The following is a 17,656-nucleotide window of genomic DNA, read 5'->3' as shown; positions in this document are numbered from 1 at the left end:
CGTCCCTTTCAGCTGTTTGGGATAACAGCCGAGTGGCTTCTTAGCCACATCGTTTGTTATCCCAAGAAAGCTGAAAGGGTTTAACATGTCCGCGGGCCAGGTGCACGTGAATTCCGGGCTGGACATTTAATGGCGGCGGGCCAAAAGTTTCCGACCCCTGGCCTAGATGGTCATTCAGTTCTAATACAGCACGGTCATGTGGGAGGAAGGGAGGACATATGGCCCCCCATACCTGGAAGCACTGGGCACTATTTGCTTCTGAATGGAGTAACAGGGAAGCAAAGGAAAGGTTTTTTTTTTTTAACTAAGGAGGGGAAAGTTGCCCAGGATCAATGATCAACTTAAGAAAACAGATACACTTTAAAGCCACCATACTGCGAAAAAACTGCCCCTACAGATTACATTTTTACTCCTGCCATTGCCCATGCCATTGCTGAATTGAGGCTCGGTTCACATATATGCAAATTTGATGTATTTTTAAATGTATCCAGTTTGCATAACACGTGAATCAGAACGACTTTCAATGGAGCCGGTTTACGTATCTGCGGGGTGGCCGTGGTGTGGTTTTAAAAAAGGGTCCTGTGCATTTATGAATCTGGTTCTGGTGTGATTTCAGGTAAAATTTGCACCTGATTCGCACCTGAACCGGTGAACAGAACCTGCACCGGACCGCCACACTGAAACCGTGGCCACATATTTGTGGACCTAGCCTCAAGAGAAAGCATCTGCTAAAGTCCGCTCAGAAATCAACACTCCTCCCCTTCCCCCATTACTCTTAACACAGTTGTAATACAGGGGTCAGCAAGAGGAAACACCAGTATTAATTGGTGTTTTATCTGCCTTTTTATATATCTTTTATATATATATATATATATATATATATATATATATATATATATCAGCTGAACTCGCACAATTTCATTCCCACATGTCAGTCCCGGCTTCGGAGGTGATTTCAGAGACATCTGTGCAGGTTTGTGCTGTGCTGTGAAGCCCCACCATGCAAGTGGACACAAGGTAGCACTTAGTAACAGGGCCCCTCGCAGGCTTGCTTCACTCGCCCTGCTTCGGGCACTGCCTTGTTTAGCTTGGCAATCGTTTATTCTAACTCTATGTCCACTTGGATGGTGGGGCTTGAACCTGGACTCAGTGCGCAGGCGCCGTTCATCTTCGGAGACCTTTGGCGTCTCCTTGTCCTCCGTACTGCGCAAGCGCAATACAGGGCGGACACTATCTGACGGGGGACAGTATTCGACACAACACCGGCAATTGCCATTTGACATGTCAAATTGCATGCCAAATCACATAAATGTGAACCAGGGCTCAAATAAGACATATATGCGAATTAGATGCATTTTGAACCGCACCTAATTCACATGGCATGTGAACCAAACTGGCTCACATACATGTGGGCCTGCTGCAGTACGCTTTTAAAAAGAGTCTTGTATCATTTTCAGGCAGGTTCAGGTGCAATTTTAAAGTGATTGTAAACAATCACCTTGTAAAACAGCCTAGTTTAAAATAGAAATGAAAGGCAAAAAAGTTTTATATAGATATGAAAAAAAAATACCCTTTTCCCCCTTTTCTTTATAAGTGATTGAATTCCTTCTGTTCTCAGCTGCATAAGAGCTTGGGGGGGAGGAAGCAGCAGAACACTGAACTTCCCAGTGAATGGCTGTGCAGTGGGAGCGTGTCAGGACAAGTCTGATCATTGGAGGAGAGCACACTGAGTTTCCATCATAGCTAAAGAACTGACCGTGGTGTGCTCTGCTGCCTAGTGTGGTCAGTTTTTAATAGGAAAGCAAGGGAACTATCAGGAATACCAGTGATTCAACATAAAGGAAGCAATATAAAGAGAACAGGATAGTTTCTTATACAAGTACATGGTACAGCAGGCACATATCAGGAATATGAAATGTTGGGATGACAAACGCTTTAAAAATTCTCACCTGAATCGCACCTGAACTGATGAACGAAACCGCACCAGACTCCTTTGAAAAATCGCACTGAAAACCGTCTCCGCACATATGTGAATCGGCTCTAATTTGGGGCTCATTTTCCTTGTCTCCTGTTATACTGAATCAGCCCTGTTGTAGTTATCTATGGTTAATATAAGACTCTGGCCATTAGGGTCACTTACCTTTCTTCACAGTTTGGGATTCCGTCTCCTCTGATTTCATTAGATGATCTTCTTGTCCTTTCATTTTCCTGATTTCTAACTGTCAGGCTGAAAATATACACAATGAATTTATTCAGGATATACCTCTGCCAAGGAGATAAAGGTGCAAACAATAAAATGAGTGTTGATTGTTGAATGCAGAAATGTGTCATATCTGTGGTCATATATATATATTATTTCCCCATTGCCTCTTATTGTAATGGAGAAAGTCACCTCTGAAGTGTCTATGGGAACAGACCGACTGATAACAGTATTTACATTTATCTAAATTGATTATTTCATAGATAACCCATCAAATCAACTCCCTTTTTTTTATATCAAATATTTTTTTTTATTTTTCTAATTATACATACAAGCGGATAGTATATTAAATAAGTTCATTAAATATCTGGCCATAGAAAAAAAGTATACATATTTCACATTATCTGTGTTTAAATCATAAGATCGGTATGGACATGAATGCTTTACACAACCTCTGGCACACTATTGCCTATCGCCTCTTTCAATGCTTCTCAATGGGTGGCGGCAGCTGGTCCCGGGAAGGTCATTACACAGGCCCTGTATGTTGTAGGACCCCTGTGCTGCTGTGACCATGACGCCAAAAAGGATTTTTACCAGTAGACTGGTGAACTGCTTCATAACGCCCAACATTTAGAGATGGGAATGAGGGACGCCAACCAGAAAACGTATGTAGGCATGGGACATGCCCCCTGCCAAACCCCTCAAAAAGGTTAATTAAATCCACAAGGGCTTTTTTTACCACTACTATTCCTTTATATCAGCTTTTAGAATTTACAAGTGCAGCAATTTAGAATTTGGATGAAAGGTTTGGCACTGGGAAACACGTTTTGAAAGATAAAAAGTGCATTTTATATACAGCTATTTGGATCCCAAAATGAGGGACAAATGAGGAGGAAAGAGGAAAGAGTTGGGAGCTTTGCTGCTTTGCTTCACATACAAGTCAATGAGATTGCAAAAGCAACTGGAAACTCAAAGCAGCTCCTTGAAAAACTCAAAAGTAAGTCAAAGCACCTGCAAACTTTCAGCATTTGACTTGCTTCTGAATTTGATGCCCATGTAGTTTAGTTATTCTGGCACTTGACTCCACGTCCACAATGGATATAAAAAGTCTACACACCCCTGTTAAAATGTCAAGTTTCTGTGATGTAAAAAAAAAAGATAAATCATTTCAGAGCTTTTTCCACATTTAATGTGACCTATAAACTGTACAACTCAATTGAGTAAAAATAAGAAACTAAAATAATGTGGTTGCATATAGTATCTCACAAAAGTGGATACACCCCTCACATTTTTGTAAATATTCTATTATATCTTTTCATGTGACAACACTAAATAAATGACACTTTGCTACAATGTAAAGTGAGTGTACAGCTTGTATAAAAGTGTAAATTTGCTGTCCGTTCACAATAACTCAACACACAGACATTAACCTCCCTGGCGGTATGATTATTTCAGATTTTAGGTGCTAAAAGCGGTACCATTATTTTGCATGGAAATTTGGCGTTTTATTTGGCACTTATTAAAGGGGGCTCCTGGATTCCGATAAGCCCCCCGCCCGCAGACCCTGACAACCAACAGCCAGGGTTGTCGGGAAGAGGCCCTTGTCCTCATCAACATGGGGACAAGGTGCGTTGGGGTGGGGGGGCCACGTAGCCCCCTCTTCCCCAAAGCACCCCCCCATGTTGAGGGCACGCGGCCTGGTACGGCTCAGGAGGGGAGGGGCGCTCGCTCGTCCCCACCCCCTTTCCTGGCCAGCCGGGTAGCGTGCTCCGATAAGGGTCTGATATGGACCTAAAGGGGGACCCCCACGCCGTTTTGTCAGCGTACAGCTTCCCCTTTAAGTCCATACCAGGTGACGGGGCCAGCGGCGCTTCCTTCGCTAGTCCCAGCTACCTGGAGCCGCGCTCAAAATGAACGGACTCTTCTCCATGCGGGAAAAGTCTGTTCATTTCAAAAGTATGGTGGACTAGCAAACACACGGCCGTATTGTCCACCGGACTCGTGGTATTTGGTGCATATTTTGGTGCAAAACTACTTTCTTATTCCGCTGGACTTTTGGGTAAAAAAAGTCCGCCGGAGCCCACACACGGGGGGATTGTCCGGCGACTCTTTCACCGGATTGCTTGATTGTGTGTACGTGGCATTAGAGATAATTCACTTAAATCCATCCAAACAAGAGTCTAATAGACATCCCGGGTATGATAAAATATATATATATATATATATATATATATAAATAAAATAAAATAAATAACTATAAATAATTATAACAAATAATAATATAATAATATATAATAATATTAAAAATTATTCAATAATGTAATCAAATCAAAAACAATGAAATATGCTGAGTTGCAGAATTGTCACCATCATTACTTTTAGTGGTTGATGACGAATTTCCCCACAAATTACTATCGCTCAATTCTGCGAGTGATTCTAATTTATTATCGCTGTTTTCTAGCTGGTCCATAACCACTTTTGATGTAAACTGACATTTTTTGGTTGCTATGGACAATCTCCAGTTTCCAGGCATAAAGAACAGTATTTATAATATAAAACTGCATGCAGGACACTGGAGAAACCACTAGGGACAAAGGGGATGTGTAATTATTTGATACAGTACTGTAATCTGTAAGATTACAGTATACTGTGTCTATACTGTATTTTTTACTTTTTGAATTTGGTGTCGAACTTCGTCCCCGTGCGTCGCAGCGCTCACAGGGAACGGAGCTCGGCACTGTGACAGATCGAGCAAGACATGGCGGCTCGCTGATCACAGCAGGGAGACATCGCTGGATCCAGAGGACAAGGTAAGTAACCCTTACATTGATCCAGCGATGTGATCCCGAGTCTGGCTCGGGAATACCGCTTATGGTAAATAAATCTCACCCCGAGCCAGACTCGGGAATACCGAAAGGGAGGCTACTGTCTAAACTGCTGGAAAGTGAGTACACCCCTAAGTGAAAATGTCCAAACTAGGCCAAAAGTGTCAATATTTTGTGTTGCCACCATTGCATGGAGTTCACCAATGCTTCACAGATTGCCACCGTAGTCCTCTTCCACTCCTCCATGATGACATCATGGATCTGGTGGATGTTAGAGACCTTGTGTTCCTCCACCTTCCATTTGAGGATGCCCCACGGATGCTCAATAGGGTTTAGGTCTGGAGACATGCTTGGACAGTCCATTACCTTTACCCTCAGCTTCTTTAGCAAGACAGTGGTCATCTTGGAGGTGTGTTTGGGGTCGTTATGTTGGAATACTGCCCTGTGGCCCAGTCTCCGAAGAGAGGGGATCATGCTCTGCTTTAGTAAGTCACAGTACATGTTGGCATTCATGTTTCCCTCAATGAACTGTAGCTCCCCAGTGTCGGCAGCACCAGACCAGGACACTCCCACCACCTTGCTTGACTGTATGCAAGACACACTTGTCTTTGTACTCCTTATCTGGTTGCAGCCACACATGCTTGATACCATCTGAACCAAATAAGTTTATCTTGGTCTCATCAGACCACAGGACCAGTAATCAATGTCTTCAGCAAACTGTGGACTTTCTTTTGCATTGTCTTTAGAAAAGACTTCCTTCTGGGACAGCAGCCATGCATACCAATTTGATGCGATGTGTGGCATATGGTCTGAGCACTGACCGGCTGACCCCCCCCACCCCTTCAACCTCTTCAGCAATGTTGGCAGCACTCATACGTCTATTTCCCAAAAACAACTTTTGGATCTGAGGCTGAGCATGTGGACTCAACTTCTTCGGTCGACAATAGCGAGGCCTGTTTTGAGTGGAACCTGTCCTGTTAAACCACTGCAGCTCAGTTTCAACGTCTTTCCTTTTATAGCCTAGGCCAGGGATATGCAATTAGCGGCCCTCCAGCTGTTGCAGAACTACAAATCCCATGAGGCATAGCAAGACTCTGACAGCCACAAGCATGGCACCCAGAGGCAGAGGCATGATGGGACTTGTAGTTTTGCAACAGCTGGAGGTCCGCTAATTGCATATCCCTGGCCTAGGCCATCTTCATGTTAAGCAACAATTCATTTTTTTCAGAACTTTGCCATGAAGTGCCATGTTTAACTTGTATGACCAGTGACCAGTATGAGAGAGTGAGCATGATAATACCAAATTTAACACATCTGCTCCCCATTCACACCTGAAGCTTGTAACACTAACGAGTCACATGGCACTGGGGAGGGAAAATGGCTAATTGGGCCCAATTTGGACATTTTCACTTAGGGGTGTACTCACTTTTGTTGCCAGAAGTTTAGACATTAATGGTTGTGTGTTCAGTTATTTTGGGGGGACAGCAAATTTACACTGTTATACAAGCTGTACACTCACTAATTTACATTGTAGCAAAGTGTAATTTCTTCAGTGTTGTGACATGAAAAGTTATAAAATATTTATAATAATGTGAGGGGTGCACTGACTTTTGTGAGATACTGTAATTGTTCACACCCGCTTATAACTGGGGATGTAGCTGTGTTCAGAATTAAGTGATCCCATTCAAACTCATGGTAAATAGGAGTCAGTACACACCTGCCATCATTTAAAGTGCCTCTGATTAACCCCAAACAAAGTTCAGCTGTTCTAGTAGGTCTTTCCTGACATTTTCTTAGTTGCATCCTACAGCAAAAGCCATGGTCCACAGACATCTTCCAATGCATCAGAGGGATTACAAAAGAATCTCCAAGGCATTAGATATACCATGGAACACAATGACGACATCCATCAAGTGGAGAAAATATGGCACAACAGTGACATTACCAAGAACTAGGCCTCCCTCCAAAATTTATGAAAAGATGAGAAGAAAACTGTTCAGGGAGGCTGCCAAGAGGCCTACAACAACATTAACCTATTCCAGTCCCCCCATGTACATTTACTGTGGCAGGGCAGCCAGATGTGCAAAATCACGTACCTGTATGTGATTTTGTGCACGCGGTCTAGGGGAGTGCCACTCCCGCTGTGCTTGAACACAGCAGAAGCCGGTCGCATTCGGTGTACGCCGTACAAAACGAGGAACCACGAGCACACCACAAAACGATCTGTTAAGCGAGCAGCCCCAGTACCAGGTCAGGCACTGAGTAATGTAAGCAGCCATTTGGCTTTATGTTTTTAAAATTTCGTTTTAAATAAACAGTATTATGCTATGGATATTGTTTGATCTTTCTTCATGCCCCGTCTGAGCCTACGAGGAGGAAGGTGTTTTCCATAGAGTCCGTATCATATTCCATGAGAGCAGCCATTTACCTGCCCAAGCTCATCTGACTATCTTTTTAATTAAAGTAGTCATTACAATCTGGTAAGGAGACTACTGTATCTTCAAGATTGGGTGTCTTTGTGGTGAAGGGATTTTTCACTAGTTTCAGAAGATCTCATTGTATTCTGGCAAAAGGTTTTAGATTAAGGGCCGGTTCACACTGCGGGCGATGCGAGGCGACACGACTTGCCTCGCCGCGATCTGACAAGTCGCCCCCGTTCAGTACAATGGAACCGTTCTGAGAGGAGCGACTCGAGTCGCTCCGATTCAGAAAAAAGGTTCCTGTACTACTTTTAGGCGACCTCGGGGCGACTTGCATTGACTTCTATACAGAAGTCATTTGCAAGTCGCCGCTGAGATCGCGGCAGGTCGCGGCGAGGCAAGTCGGTGTCGCCTCGCATCGCCCGCAGTGTGAACCGGCCCTAAGTCTATCACAATTGTATCTGTGGAGTTTTCTCCAGTTTCTAATTGGGACTATTTAATTAATAATTTTTGCAATTGTTTTTTGGTTCTATTGTATGTTTAGTGGGTTGGTACACCACCCCAATCACTTATGGGTGTTATTGTAGTATTTTTCACTCATTCAATGCAATGTTTGAGGAATGAGGGTTTTCCTCCCTATTGTCACTAAATCTCAGCGAATTAAGTTTCTTACTATAGATCCTTTCTAGGGAGCCGCTATAAAATTATCACAATATTAGTTTGATAGAGTATTCACAATCAGTATCACAAGGTATTTTATTAAGTGGCGCAGAGTTTATTTGGAGCTGTTATCAGCTGCATGCACACATTGATTCTAATTTATTATCAAAACTTTTTGGTTGCTATGGACAATCTCCAGGCAGAAAGAACAGTATATATAATATAAAACGACATGCAGGGCACTGGACAAAGCATTAGGGACAAAAAGGATGTGAAATAATGTGATACAGTAATGTAATCTGTAAGATTACAGTGTACTGTGTATTATGTGTTTTTAACTTTTTGAATTTGGCGCTGGGCTCCATCCCCGCGCGTTGCGATGCTTGCAGGGAACGGAGCCCGGCTGTGATGAATCGAGCGGAGGACACAGCCTCACACACACAGCGGGAGGACATTGCAGGATCCTGGGGACAAGGGAAGTAACTTTGCCTGGATCCTGCAAAGCAGTCCCAAGTGTGACTCAGGGTTACCGCTTTTGGTATGGAAAATTCACCCCGAGCCACACTCGGGAATACCGTCAGGGTGGTTAAAGGTGGAAAAAGTTTTTAAATGATTTATTTGTTTCATTTTTTTTTTTTACATCACAGAAACCTGACATTTTAACAGGGGTGTGTAAACTTTTTAAATCCACTGTATCCACTGCTGGGCAGAAGATAGTTCTGGAAGTGACATCACTGCAATGGCGCAGGAGAGGGGTAAATTTGTTTATTTTTGTCTCACAGTCTCCACTCTAATTCATCCCAATAAATGAGGTCAGGACTCTGTGCAGGCCAGTCAAGTTCCTCCACCTCAAACTCGCTCATCCTGTCTTTAAGGACCTTGCTTTGTGCACAGTCATGTTGGAACAGGAAGGGACGATCCCCAAACTGTTCCCAAAAAATTGGGAGCATGATATTGTCCAAAAGGAGCCCTGGCCTAGTATTGAGTGCATACTATACTGTACATGGACATACTTTTCAGTAAGCCAAGATTTCCATATTAAAAAAATGTTTTTATTGGTCTTATGTAATATTCACATTTTTCTGAGATACAGAATTTTGGGTTTTCACTAGCTGTAAGCCATAATCATCAAAATTAAAAGAAAGAAATGCTTGAAATAAATCATTCTGTGTGTAATGCATCTATATAATGTATATGAGTTTCACTTTTTGAATTGAATTACTGAAATAAATCTACTTTTTGATGATATTCTAATTTTATATGGAGCACTTGTATGCGTTACCGGTCGTAAAAGGGATTAAAGTGGAAGTCCATGCTAAAACGGAAATCCCTGCATCTATAGCCACCAACATTCTGACACTAACCTATCTGGCCCTGAAAAGAAAAAAAATCAGTATACATACCTTTTCTACAGGCGATCCGTCCCAATCTCCAGCGGCAGGAGCTCTTATCCCACGCTGAGCTGTCAGTGGAGATGGGTGCAGAGGACACGTTCGTCAATGGAAGCCCTATAGTAACTCTATGGCTGACGTCACTTCCCATTCATTTCACAGCCGCTGTCGGACATTTCCTCTGCAGAGTTTCCGCCGCTGGAGATTGGGTGGAATCGCCTGCAGAAAAGGTATGTATACAGAGTTTTTTCTTTTCAGGGATAGATGGGTTAGTGTTAGAAAAATGTTGGTGGCTACAGGGATATTAGTTTTAGCCTGGACTTCCACTTTAAAAGTTAAAATAACAAAACCAGCCTTTGCTTCAATATTCACCTTCCCCTGAAGTACTTTTTTCTGCTAACAGATGTTCTCAGTCTAGTGGCCTGCATCATTCAAGCCACATCTCCTGGGCCCAGGTCATCCTGGATCAGCACCCGGCCTGCGACTGGACAGTGAAAGGAGAAGCAGCACCATAATGAGATCTGTCACTCTACTGCCTCCTCTGATCAGCAAAATTGTGATTCTTTCTTTTTAACCCTTCTCCACTCTATGCAAAACTAAAAAAAAAACATTGAGCTCGTGTTCCATTTTTATTAGTCTAGCAAACAATATATTGAAGATAGATAGATAGATTTACAAGGAGCTTGATAGTTAATATTTTATTTGGGGTTTACTGTGTAGGGATATTTCATGACTGTATACATAAATATATTAGGCACTGTGGGATTTCTGCAGCATTTTGAAATAAAATATTTATTCACGGATGAGAGATATTTAGGTCAGGGAGCTGCTGGATATGATAGTTTCTAGTATATACATTATTTCTTTGAAAGCATGTTCATCTGTCTCTGTTGTCCATCTGTCATTTGGCATATGTTGATTATTGTTGATTACAACGACAGTAAATACATTAGACTGGCAAAAGAAAATTACATATAAAAAATGGTTTCAACAGAGTAAATTAGGAAGACGCTGGCATATGCAGGAACATGGCCCGCAGCAAAGTGAGATCACACAGTGCTTGGTGCCCACTCCTTGCTATTTCAGTATATTGGGACAATAGTTACAAAGGAAAATGTACTTATGTTGGATTCATACATCTTCCAGTTTATACTATTAGAAAAAGGTTCTGAAATTTCTTATTTTAGAACATAAACAACTTTATTCATTTTAGGTAGTTTGAATGTCTAAGCTCTGTAATTAGACTCTTAACCTTTTGTTGTGCTGCGATCTCAGAACTCTGTCTATACGTTTTGCAGGTACCTGTATTGGCTATGAAATGCTAATGCTAATGCTGCGTATACACGACCGGACTTTTCGACGGACTAGGTCCAACAGTCTTCCTGACGGATTTTCAGAGGAGGTTTCAACAGACTTTCTGAATGAAACGGATTTGGCCACACACGACCGGACTAAGTCCATTCGAAAGTCAGTTAGTTTTGAACGTGATGACATGAACGGGACTAAACAAGGAAGTTCAATAGCCAGTAGCCAATAGCTGCCCTATCCTATTTGGTCCGTCAGACTAGCACACATGAACGGTTTTCACGATTTTTAGTGCGTCGGACTTGAGTCCGTCGGATAGATTTGAAACATGTTTTATTTCTAGGTCCGTCTGACTTTTGGGGGAAAAAAGTCCGCTGGAGTCCACACACGATCGAATTGTCCGACGGATTCCGGTCCGCCGGACCAAGTCTGCCAGAAAGTCCGGTCGTGTGTACGCAGCATAAGAGTTGCTAACCTGAAAATAAAATTGCCATGAGAAATTTACAGGGATGAAAACACCTTCTGAAAATGCCAGCTGTCTGGCTGTCATACTAATTCACATTCTGAATCACTGACGTGTAAGACGTACGCTTTTACATGCATCAGGGATCATCCTTATATGCATATTTGTTGTGAGTGAGTGGCTCAATGTTTTCAAGCAAGAGGGGCAACATTAAGGCCAGAAACTGAGCATTTTCAGAAAGGCAAACTCTCATGGTAGGTTTACGTTAAAGGATAAGTTCACTTTTACAAAAAAAAAAATAATAAATGCACATTTGTTTTGCAGGTAAAAAAAATCATTTTTTTTGTTGTTATTAGGAGCCTGTAAAGCATTGCACCCGCAATCAGCAGATCGTGGATGTATTGCCACGGTCCTGCCAACTGTCTGTGTAGTTACTGAATGTTACTGAATGACAGGAAGTTCAATGAACTACCCAGAGCTCTCAACAGCACCTTGGAAGTTCAGCCGCAAAGGCCGTCGGTACTTGTGGTTCATTGATTCACAGGGATCTGTGGATCAATGATGCGCTTGTGTGGGCAGAGCCCCGCACAGCTGCGCTCTCTTTGAATTGTGACAGCGAGTGCGGGAGAAGATCCCTGGCTTGCTGTCACGGGGGGGGGGGGGGGGAATCAGAAGCTGAATACGTTACACCCTAAATGTGGGTTTAACATGTAACATGTTTAGAAAGGCGAACCTATCCTTTAATGCAGACCCGTGCACCATAGTATATTTTGTGTTTTGCATCAAGCCTTCATGAGTCTTTACAGATTTTCAGGACCCCAGAAGATTCCCAACCACAGGCTATTGTGAATTTTTCAGCTGAGCTTCTAGCATCACAGTTTAAAATGGGTTTCCCACATACAATATTCCTATAAATAACCCACTAGATCAGGGGTTTTCAGCCTTTTGAAGAGCAAGGGCCACTTAAGTGATCTGGTAACTGGTCACGTGCCACAATGAAATGAAACAGTTTCGAATTTCTAATTCTTTATTTTGAATAGCATAATGAACATTTTAAACAACAATCAGGACCATCATTTTCCGTGGGACCAATCCCAGTTAGATGTTTACCTACTGTTTATTCACAATCACAAAATGAAAACAGACAGGTGGACTTGGTTAGTCTGATCTTGTGAAAGGGGCCTAAGACTGCTTTCACACTGATGCACTGCGGTTTACCAGAACCGCGGGTGCAGAGCAGTGCACCTGTGGCATTCCTGTTGGTTAGCTGCGCTTTGTCTTTAACTTCTAGTATATCAGATGTGGTGCACTTTCTGAAAGCACACAAAAACTCCTGCATTGAGGAGTTTTGGTGCACCTTTTGGAAAGCGCACCAAACCTGCAGGATATAATAGAAATCCTTGGCTCAGTGCAACTAGCCCACAGAAAAGCCACAGGTGCACTGCTCTGACCCGCGGTTCTGGTAAACCGCAGTGCATCAGTGTGAAAGCAGCCTTAAGCCCCTTTCACAAGATCAGACTAACCAAGTCCACCTGTCTGTTTTCTTTTTGTGATTGTGAATAAACAGTAGGTAAGCATCTTACGGGGATTGTTGTTTAAAATGTTAATTTGAAATTCTGAACCATTTAATTTCACTGTGGCATGTGACCAGTTATCAGATCACTTAAGTGGCCCTTGCTCTTCAAAAGGCTGAGAGCCCCTGATCTAGTGGGTTATTTACAGGAATATTGTATGTGGAAAACCCATTTTAAACTTTTCTTTTTGTTATTATTAATAAACAGTAGGTAAGCACTGAAACTGGGATTGGACCTGCGCTGCACCCACGGATCAGTGTGAAAGCAGCCTAAACTATTGCTCATATATTCCCAAATTCTGATAATATGACCATTGCTGTGATGCCCAAACTGTGATTTTCATTAACTGACCTTTCTGCAGGCATCGCCAGCTGTGCAAAAATGTTTCTGTCCGAGGTGGAGTGCATTTGGTTTCACTCCGCCTGGCACAGGAGCCGACACTGTAGAGGAAGCTTTGGCTTATGTGGCTTTGCTCCATCGGCAGCTGCTTGTTTCCTCGTTTTCCTCTCTTGGCAGCTTCAACCACAACGCTGATGCTCTGGGATGGTGGGTCGGCAACCCGCGATCTGAGTTTGTTGAACCCCCATTCCAGAGCAGGAGGTTGCGGACCACATCAGAGGGCTCGATGCACGGGCCACCGGTTGGGCACCCCTGCACCAGATGCTCCAGGAAAGAATAAAAATAACTAATTTAAACCATTGCCACCAGTGGCACAGCTGAAAAGATTAGCAGCAGCTGATACAACCCTACTGGGAATTGGGAAGACCCCCCCCCCCAGGATAGCTGTTAAAGCTTAGGTTTGGTGATCTTTTTTTTAAATCAACACCAGGATGGTTCGACCTTCTGAAATGAACTGGTTGCAGATCAAACCTCTCCCTGTGCCACTTAAAATGGGGAAATAAACCTTCAGGTTCAGTTCTACTTAACATTCTGGACAATGCGTATCTATGCCAGGCAGCTCTTGACAAACACTTCTGCTCATATCTGGTGTATTCACAATAAAGCTCTGGGATTCAAATAATTATTATTTCATTTATTGATAGAGTAGCTAATGGTCAATCCATCTGAGAGTGTTTTTGTTTGCCGCTGAGGGAAACGTATCTTCACTTCCTGTCCTGTAGACACAACGGGAAGTGAAAACAAATCGCTTCAAAGAAAAGGAAATTGGAAAACAAAATTGGGCTTTAGACACTTAAATTTGTCAACAGAAAAGTACAATAGCTGACATCACTGAAAATAGTAGTTGCCATAGAAAAAAAGAGCAAAAGTTTGTAGGCAGTGCCATCAGTAAACTCATGACTGCAAGTTATGCCGTGTACACACGACTGGACTTTTCGACAGCAAAGGTCTGACGGAACGAATCTGCTGGACAATTCGATTGTGTGTGGGCTTCATCGGACCTTTGCTGTCTAAAAATCGGATGGACTTTGGATTTAGAACATGTTTCAAATCTTTCTGATGGACTCAAGTCCGACGGACGAAAACCGACGCTAGGGCAGCTATTGGCTACTGGCTATGAACTTCCTTATTCTAGTCCAGTCGTACATCATCACGTTCGAATCCGTCGGACTTTGGTGCGATTGCGTGTGGCCAAGTCCGTTCGTTCGGAAAGTCTGTCGAAAGTCCGTCGGGAAGACTGTCGGACCTAGTCTGCAGGAAAGTCCGGTCGTTGTGTACACGGCATAATACAAGTAAAGGACATGAAGAGCGAAGCTTTGTAGTATGTGACTGAGAACTCATTTCCCATTTTATTCAAGTTAAAACAAAAATTAAAATTTGAAGTGCAGTAATAATGTGAAAAGTGCATTAGCCTAAATCAACCAATTAGATTTAATTTCATTCTACGCCGAATGGTAAAGTGAGTTTGTGTTTAATTGTCATAGGTTGGTGCATTTTGCCCTTGGATATTCAATGTCCTTACCACAATTTACTGAATAAGCCTGACTGTGTTCAATGGTTATAATGAGGTGACATGTAATGTAAATTTCACCTACCATGAGCAGCTGCAGCAACAGCACCAACAGAAGCAGCAAGCATTAGATCCCCTATTCCCAACTCCCTGCTGTGCCTGAGAGGAGCTCACAGTCTCTTGGTGCACTGACATCTGCCGTTTGCGCATCTCCATCCGCTCTGTTCCCATGGGCTGTAACCGAAATGAAAGCCACGTAAGACAACTGAACAAAAGTAAATCAGAGTCATTTTTTCCATTTCGTTGACCACAGATTAACTATATTCTAACTAGTTCTGTTTCTTTCCAATGATTTATTGAGAACAGAAAAAAATCTGAGTTCTAATGCAATAGTGTTTTGAACTACAATTGTATCTTATCATATTCCTTTACATAGACGTTCATGTATATTTTGGAATGTCTTACGTAACCAATCTGATTCAGATCACATCACTGCCTTTCAATGGGAATGAGGTCAGGGCTCTGACTCAAACTCCTTTATGTGATTTGCAGACAGAAGCCCCAGCATTCTGCTCTAGAAATTTTGGATATATTTTGAAATTCATTATTGCTTCAACAAAATCTATGCCCTGAGGCATAACATTTGTAGCACCTAATTTTACAATGATGTCAGGGCATCGCTATAGTTACTACTGAATGTATAAAGTCATTGACAAATAACAAGACGGGTCATTTTGTTATATTCATTTTTAAGTTTTACAAATATACATTTAATACAAAGTGCATTATGGTATGGTATTATATGGCAGTTTTTTTTTAGCATTATGTATTTTCAAAGAGAGAACACAATGGTTGCCACTTTGTTTTATAGATTGCCTATCTTTCACTCCCTAAGAAGTAAACTCTATGGGCTGTTATGCAGAACATTGGGGTTTACTAAAACTGAAGAGTGCAAAATTTGGTGAAGCTCTGCAAATCAATCAGCTTCCAGGTTTTATTGTTAAAGCACCAGATTTTGCACTCTCCAGTTTTAGTAAATCAGCCCCACAGAGAGAAGGTATAAAGAAGGAGGATGTGTCGCTCCCCCAGAGTATCTTCGTGTATAAATAGAGCTTCAGTTATTGAGCTTTGTAAAAAAATAAAGTTAGCAAAGCAGATGAAATCAGCTGGAAATAGGTCAATATTACATGTTTATATGTAGAATATCACTGTTACCTGGTTAAAGTGGAAGTAAACCCACTTTTTTAACTTTTACCTACAGGAAAGCCTATAATAAGGCTTACCTGTAGGTAAAAAAAATATCTCCTAAACCTGTACGGTTTAGGAGATATTCCCCTCGGTATGCGCCGCTGACTGCAGCGGCGCATGCGCACAAGGGGGTTCTCTCCGCGAAAATCCGGCAGCGCTCGTCCGGCCGGATTTAAATCTCCCGCGCGCATGCGCGGGAGTGACGATATCGCGGCTCCGGCCACTCACAGCGCCGGAGCCGCGATACCCGGAAGAGACGCCGAGGGAGCATGTCGGCTTCCTCGGCGTGGATCGGGCGAGATGTCGGGGCCTCGTTCTAAGGTAAGTATTTCATAATGAGCTAGTATGCGGTGCATACTAGCTCATTATGCCTTTTGCTTTGCAGGTTTTAAAAAAAAAAAAAAAAAATGCGGGTTTACTACCGCTTTAAACCAGTAAAAATCATTTAAAATGCCAATAACTGATAAAAGGTTTATTGGGCTCAATTCATCTTTTGAGGTTTCTGTAGGGCTCCACGCCAATGTTCATCTATTTTTCTAATCATTAGTGGGGTCAAATCATCATTAGTTTTCAACTGCAGAGAGGATAAAATTTGAAGGAGCAGGATGGAATATATTTCTTGAATGTGTGCATTTCTAACAGTGTATGCGGTTTTCGTTTGGTAAATTCCATTAATTCCAAAATTGAATGCTAAAAGCAAACAAAATCTTGAACTACTTTCGAATGTTCTGAGAATTTTCATCCAAATTTCCCTAAGAATTTTTGCTTGAAATTCTACTAGTGTATATTCAGCTCTCCCCTACTGTGATGTGGTTGTTAGCAAAAAAACAGCCACAGTTGCAGAGGATTAGAAGTGTCAGCTTTCCAACAGACTTTAGAAGACCAATTCTCAGCAAAGGAGCAGTGGGGTAAGTACCAGTAATTAGCCTCTTCAGTACAGGTATATGTGCTTTGCTACATCCCGTGTGGGCAAAGACAGCACTTCCTATGGGTGTAGGGATAGGTACACCCTTATGAATGATGCCTACTACAGTAATCATATATAGCCGTCTGCCCAATACTGAAGGAAGACCCCATTCTTTTTGTAATTTCCCTCCCTCACTAATGGGACAAAACTTAACAAGCATCTTCTCAGTACAGATCTTGCAATAACCCATCATAAAGCTGAAGAATCATTTCTAGCCAGTTGGTCTGTTGTATGTCAGATTCAATAAGGCAAACAGCAAAGTGAATAGTACTGCAACCCTATGATCTAACTAGAAATCATCCTTCAGCAACTTGACTTATGAAAAACACAATCCAGTTAGAATTCATCTTTTAGAGTTCTGAATACTGTAAAATGAAATCTGACTGGTTACATAATCAGGTGGAAAAAGACACAAGCCCATCTAGTTCAACCAATAAAAAAATTGAATAAATAGAAAACCTTCATAAACAGAATCCTCTATCCACAACTGATCCAGAGGAAGGCAAAAAAAACTATAAAGCATGGTCCAATTTTTTGGGTAAAATTTAATTCCTTTATAGTTTATCAGTAAGCAATCGGATTTTCCCTGGATCAATAATCCCTTCTGTTATTACTTAAAAATGTTAACCCCTTCCTGCCGACCACCTCCCAGCCCTTAAATGCCCTGTACACACGGTCGGAACTTTCCGACGGA

At 42.2% G+C, this 17,656-nt stretch overlaps 1 protein-coding gene across 3 annotated transcripts in view; it reads right to left on the bottom strand.

Moving 5' to 3' along the window:
* RGS20 (regulator of G protein signaling 20) overlaps positions 1 to 17,656 on the bottom strand; it is a 280,652-nt gene that overhangs the window by 15,492 nt on the left and 247,504 nt on the right. For 2 of the 3 annotated variants that reach the window (XM_077492695.1, XM_077492696.1), the window contains exons 2-3: positions 14,833 to 14,981; positions 2,141 to 2,227 (exon numbers count right to left, since the gene is read on the bottom strand). In XM_077492695.1, the coding sequence (XP_077348821.1) occupies positions 2,141 to 2,227; positions 14,833 to 14,981 (236 nt within the window). The remainder of the gene's footprint in view (positions 1 to 2,140; positions 2,228 to 14,832; positions 14,982 to 17,656) is intronic. The other variant, XM_077492697.1, reaches the window with a different exon arrangement.

Source organism: Lithobates pipiens, unplaced genomic scaffold (assembly GCF_037356315.1).
Source record: "Lithobates pipiens isolate NorthernLeopardFrog02 unplaced genomic scaffold, aLitPip1_a1.2 Scaffold_19, whole genome shotgun sequence".
Classification (NCBI taxonomy): Eukaryota; Metazoa; Chordata; class Amphibia; order Anura; family Ranidae; genus Lithobates; species Lithobates pipiens.
Note: the sequence above shows the minus strand (reverse complement) of the source record. Positions and strands in the feature narration are given on the sequence as shown.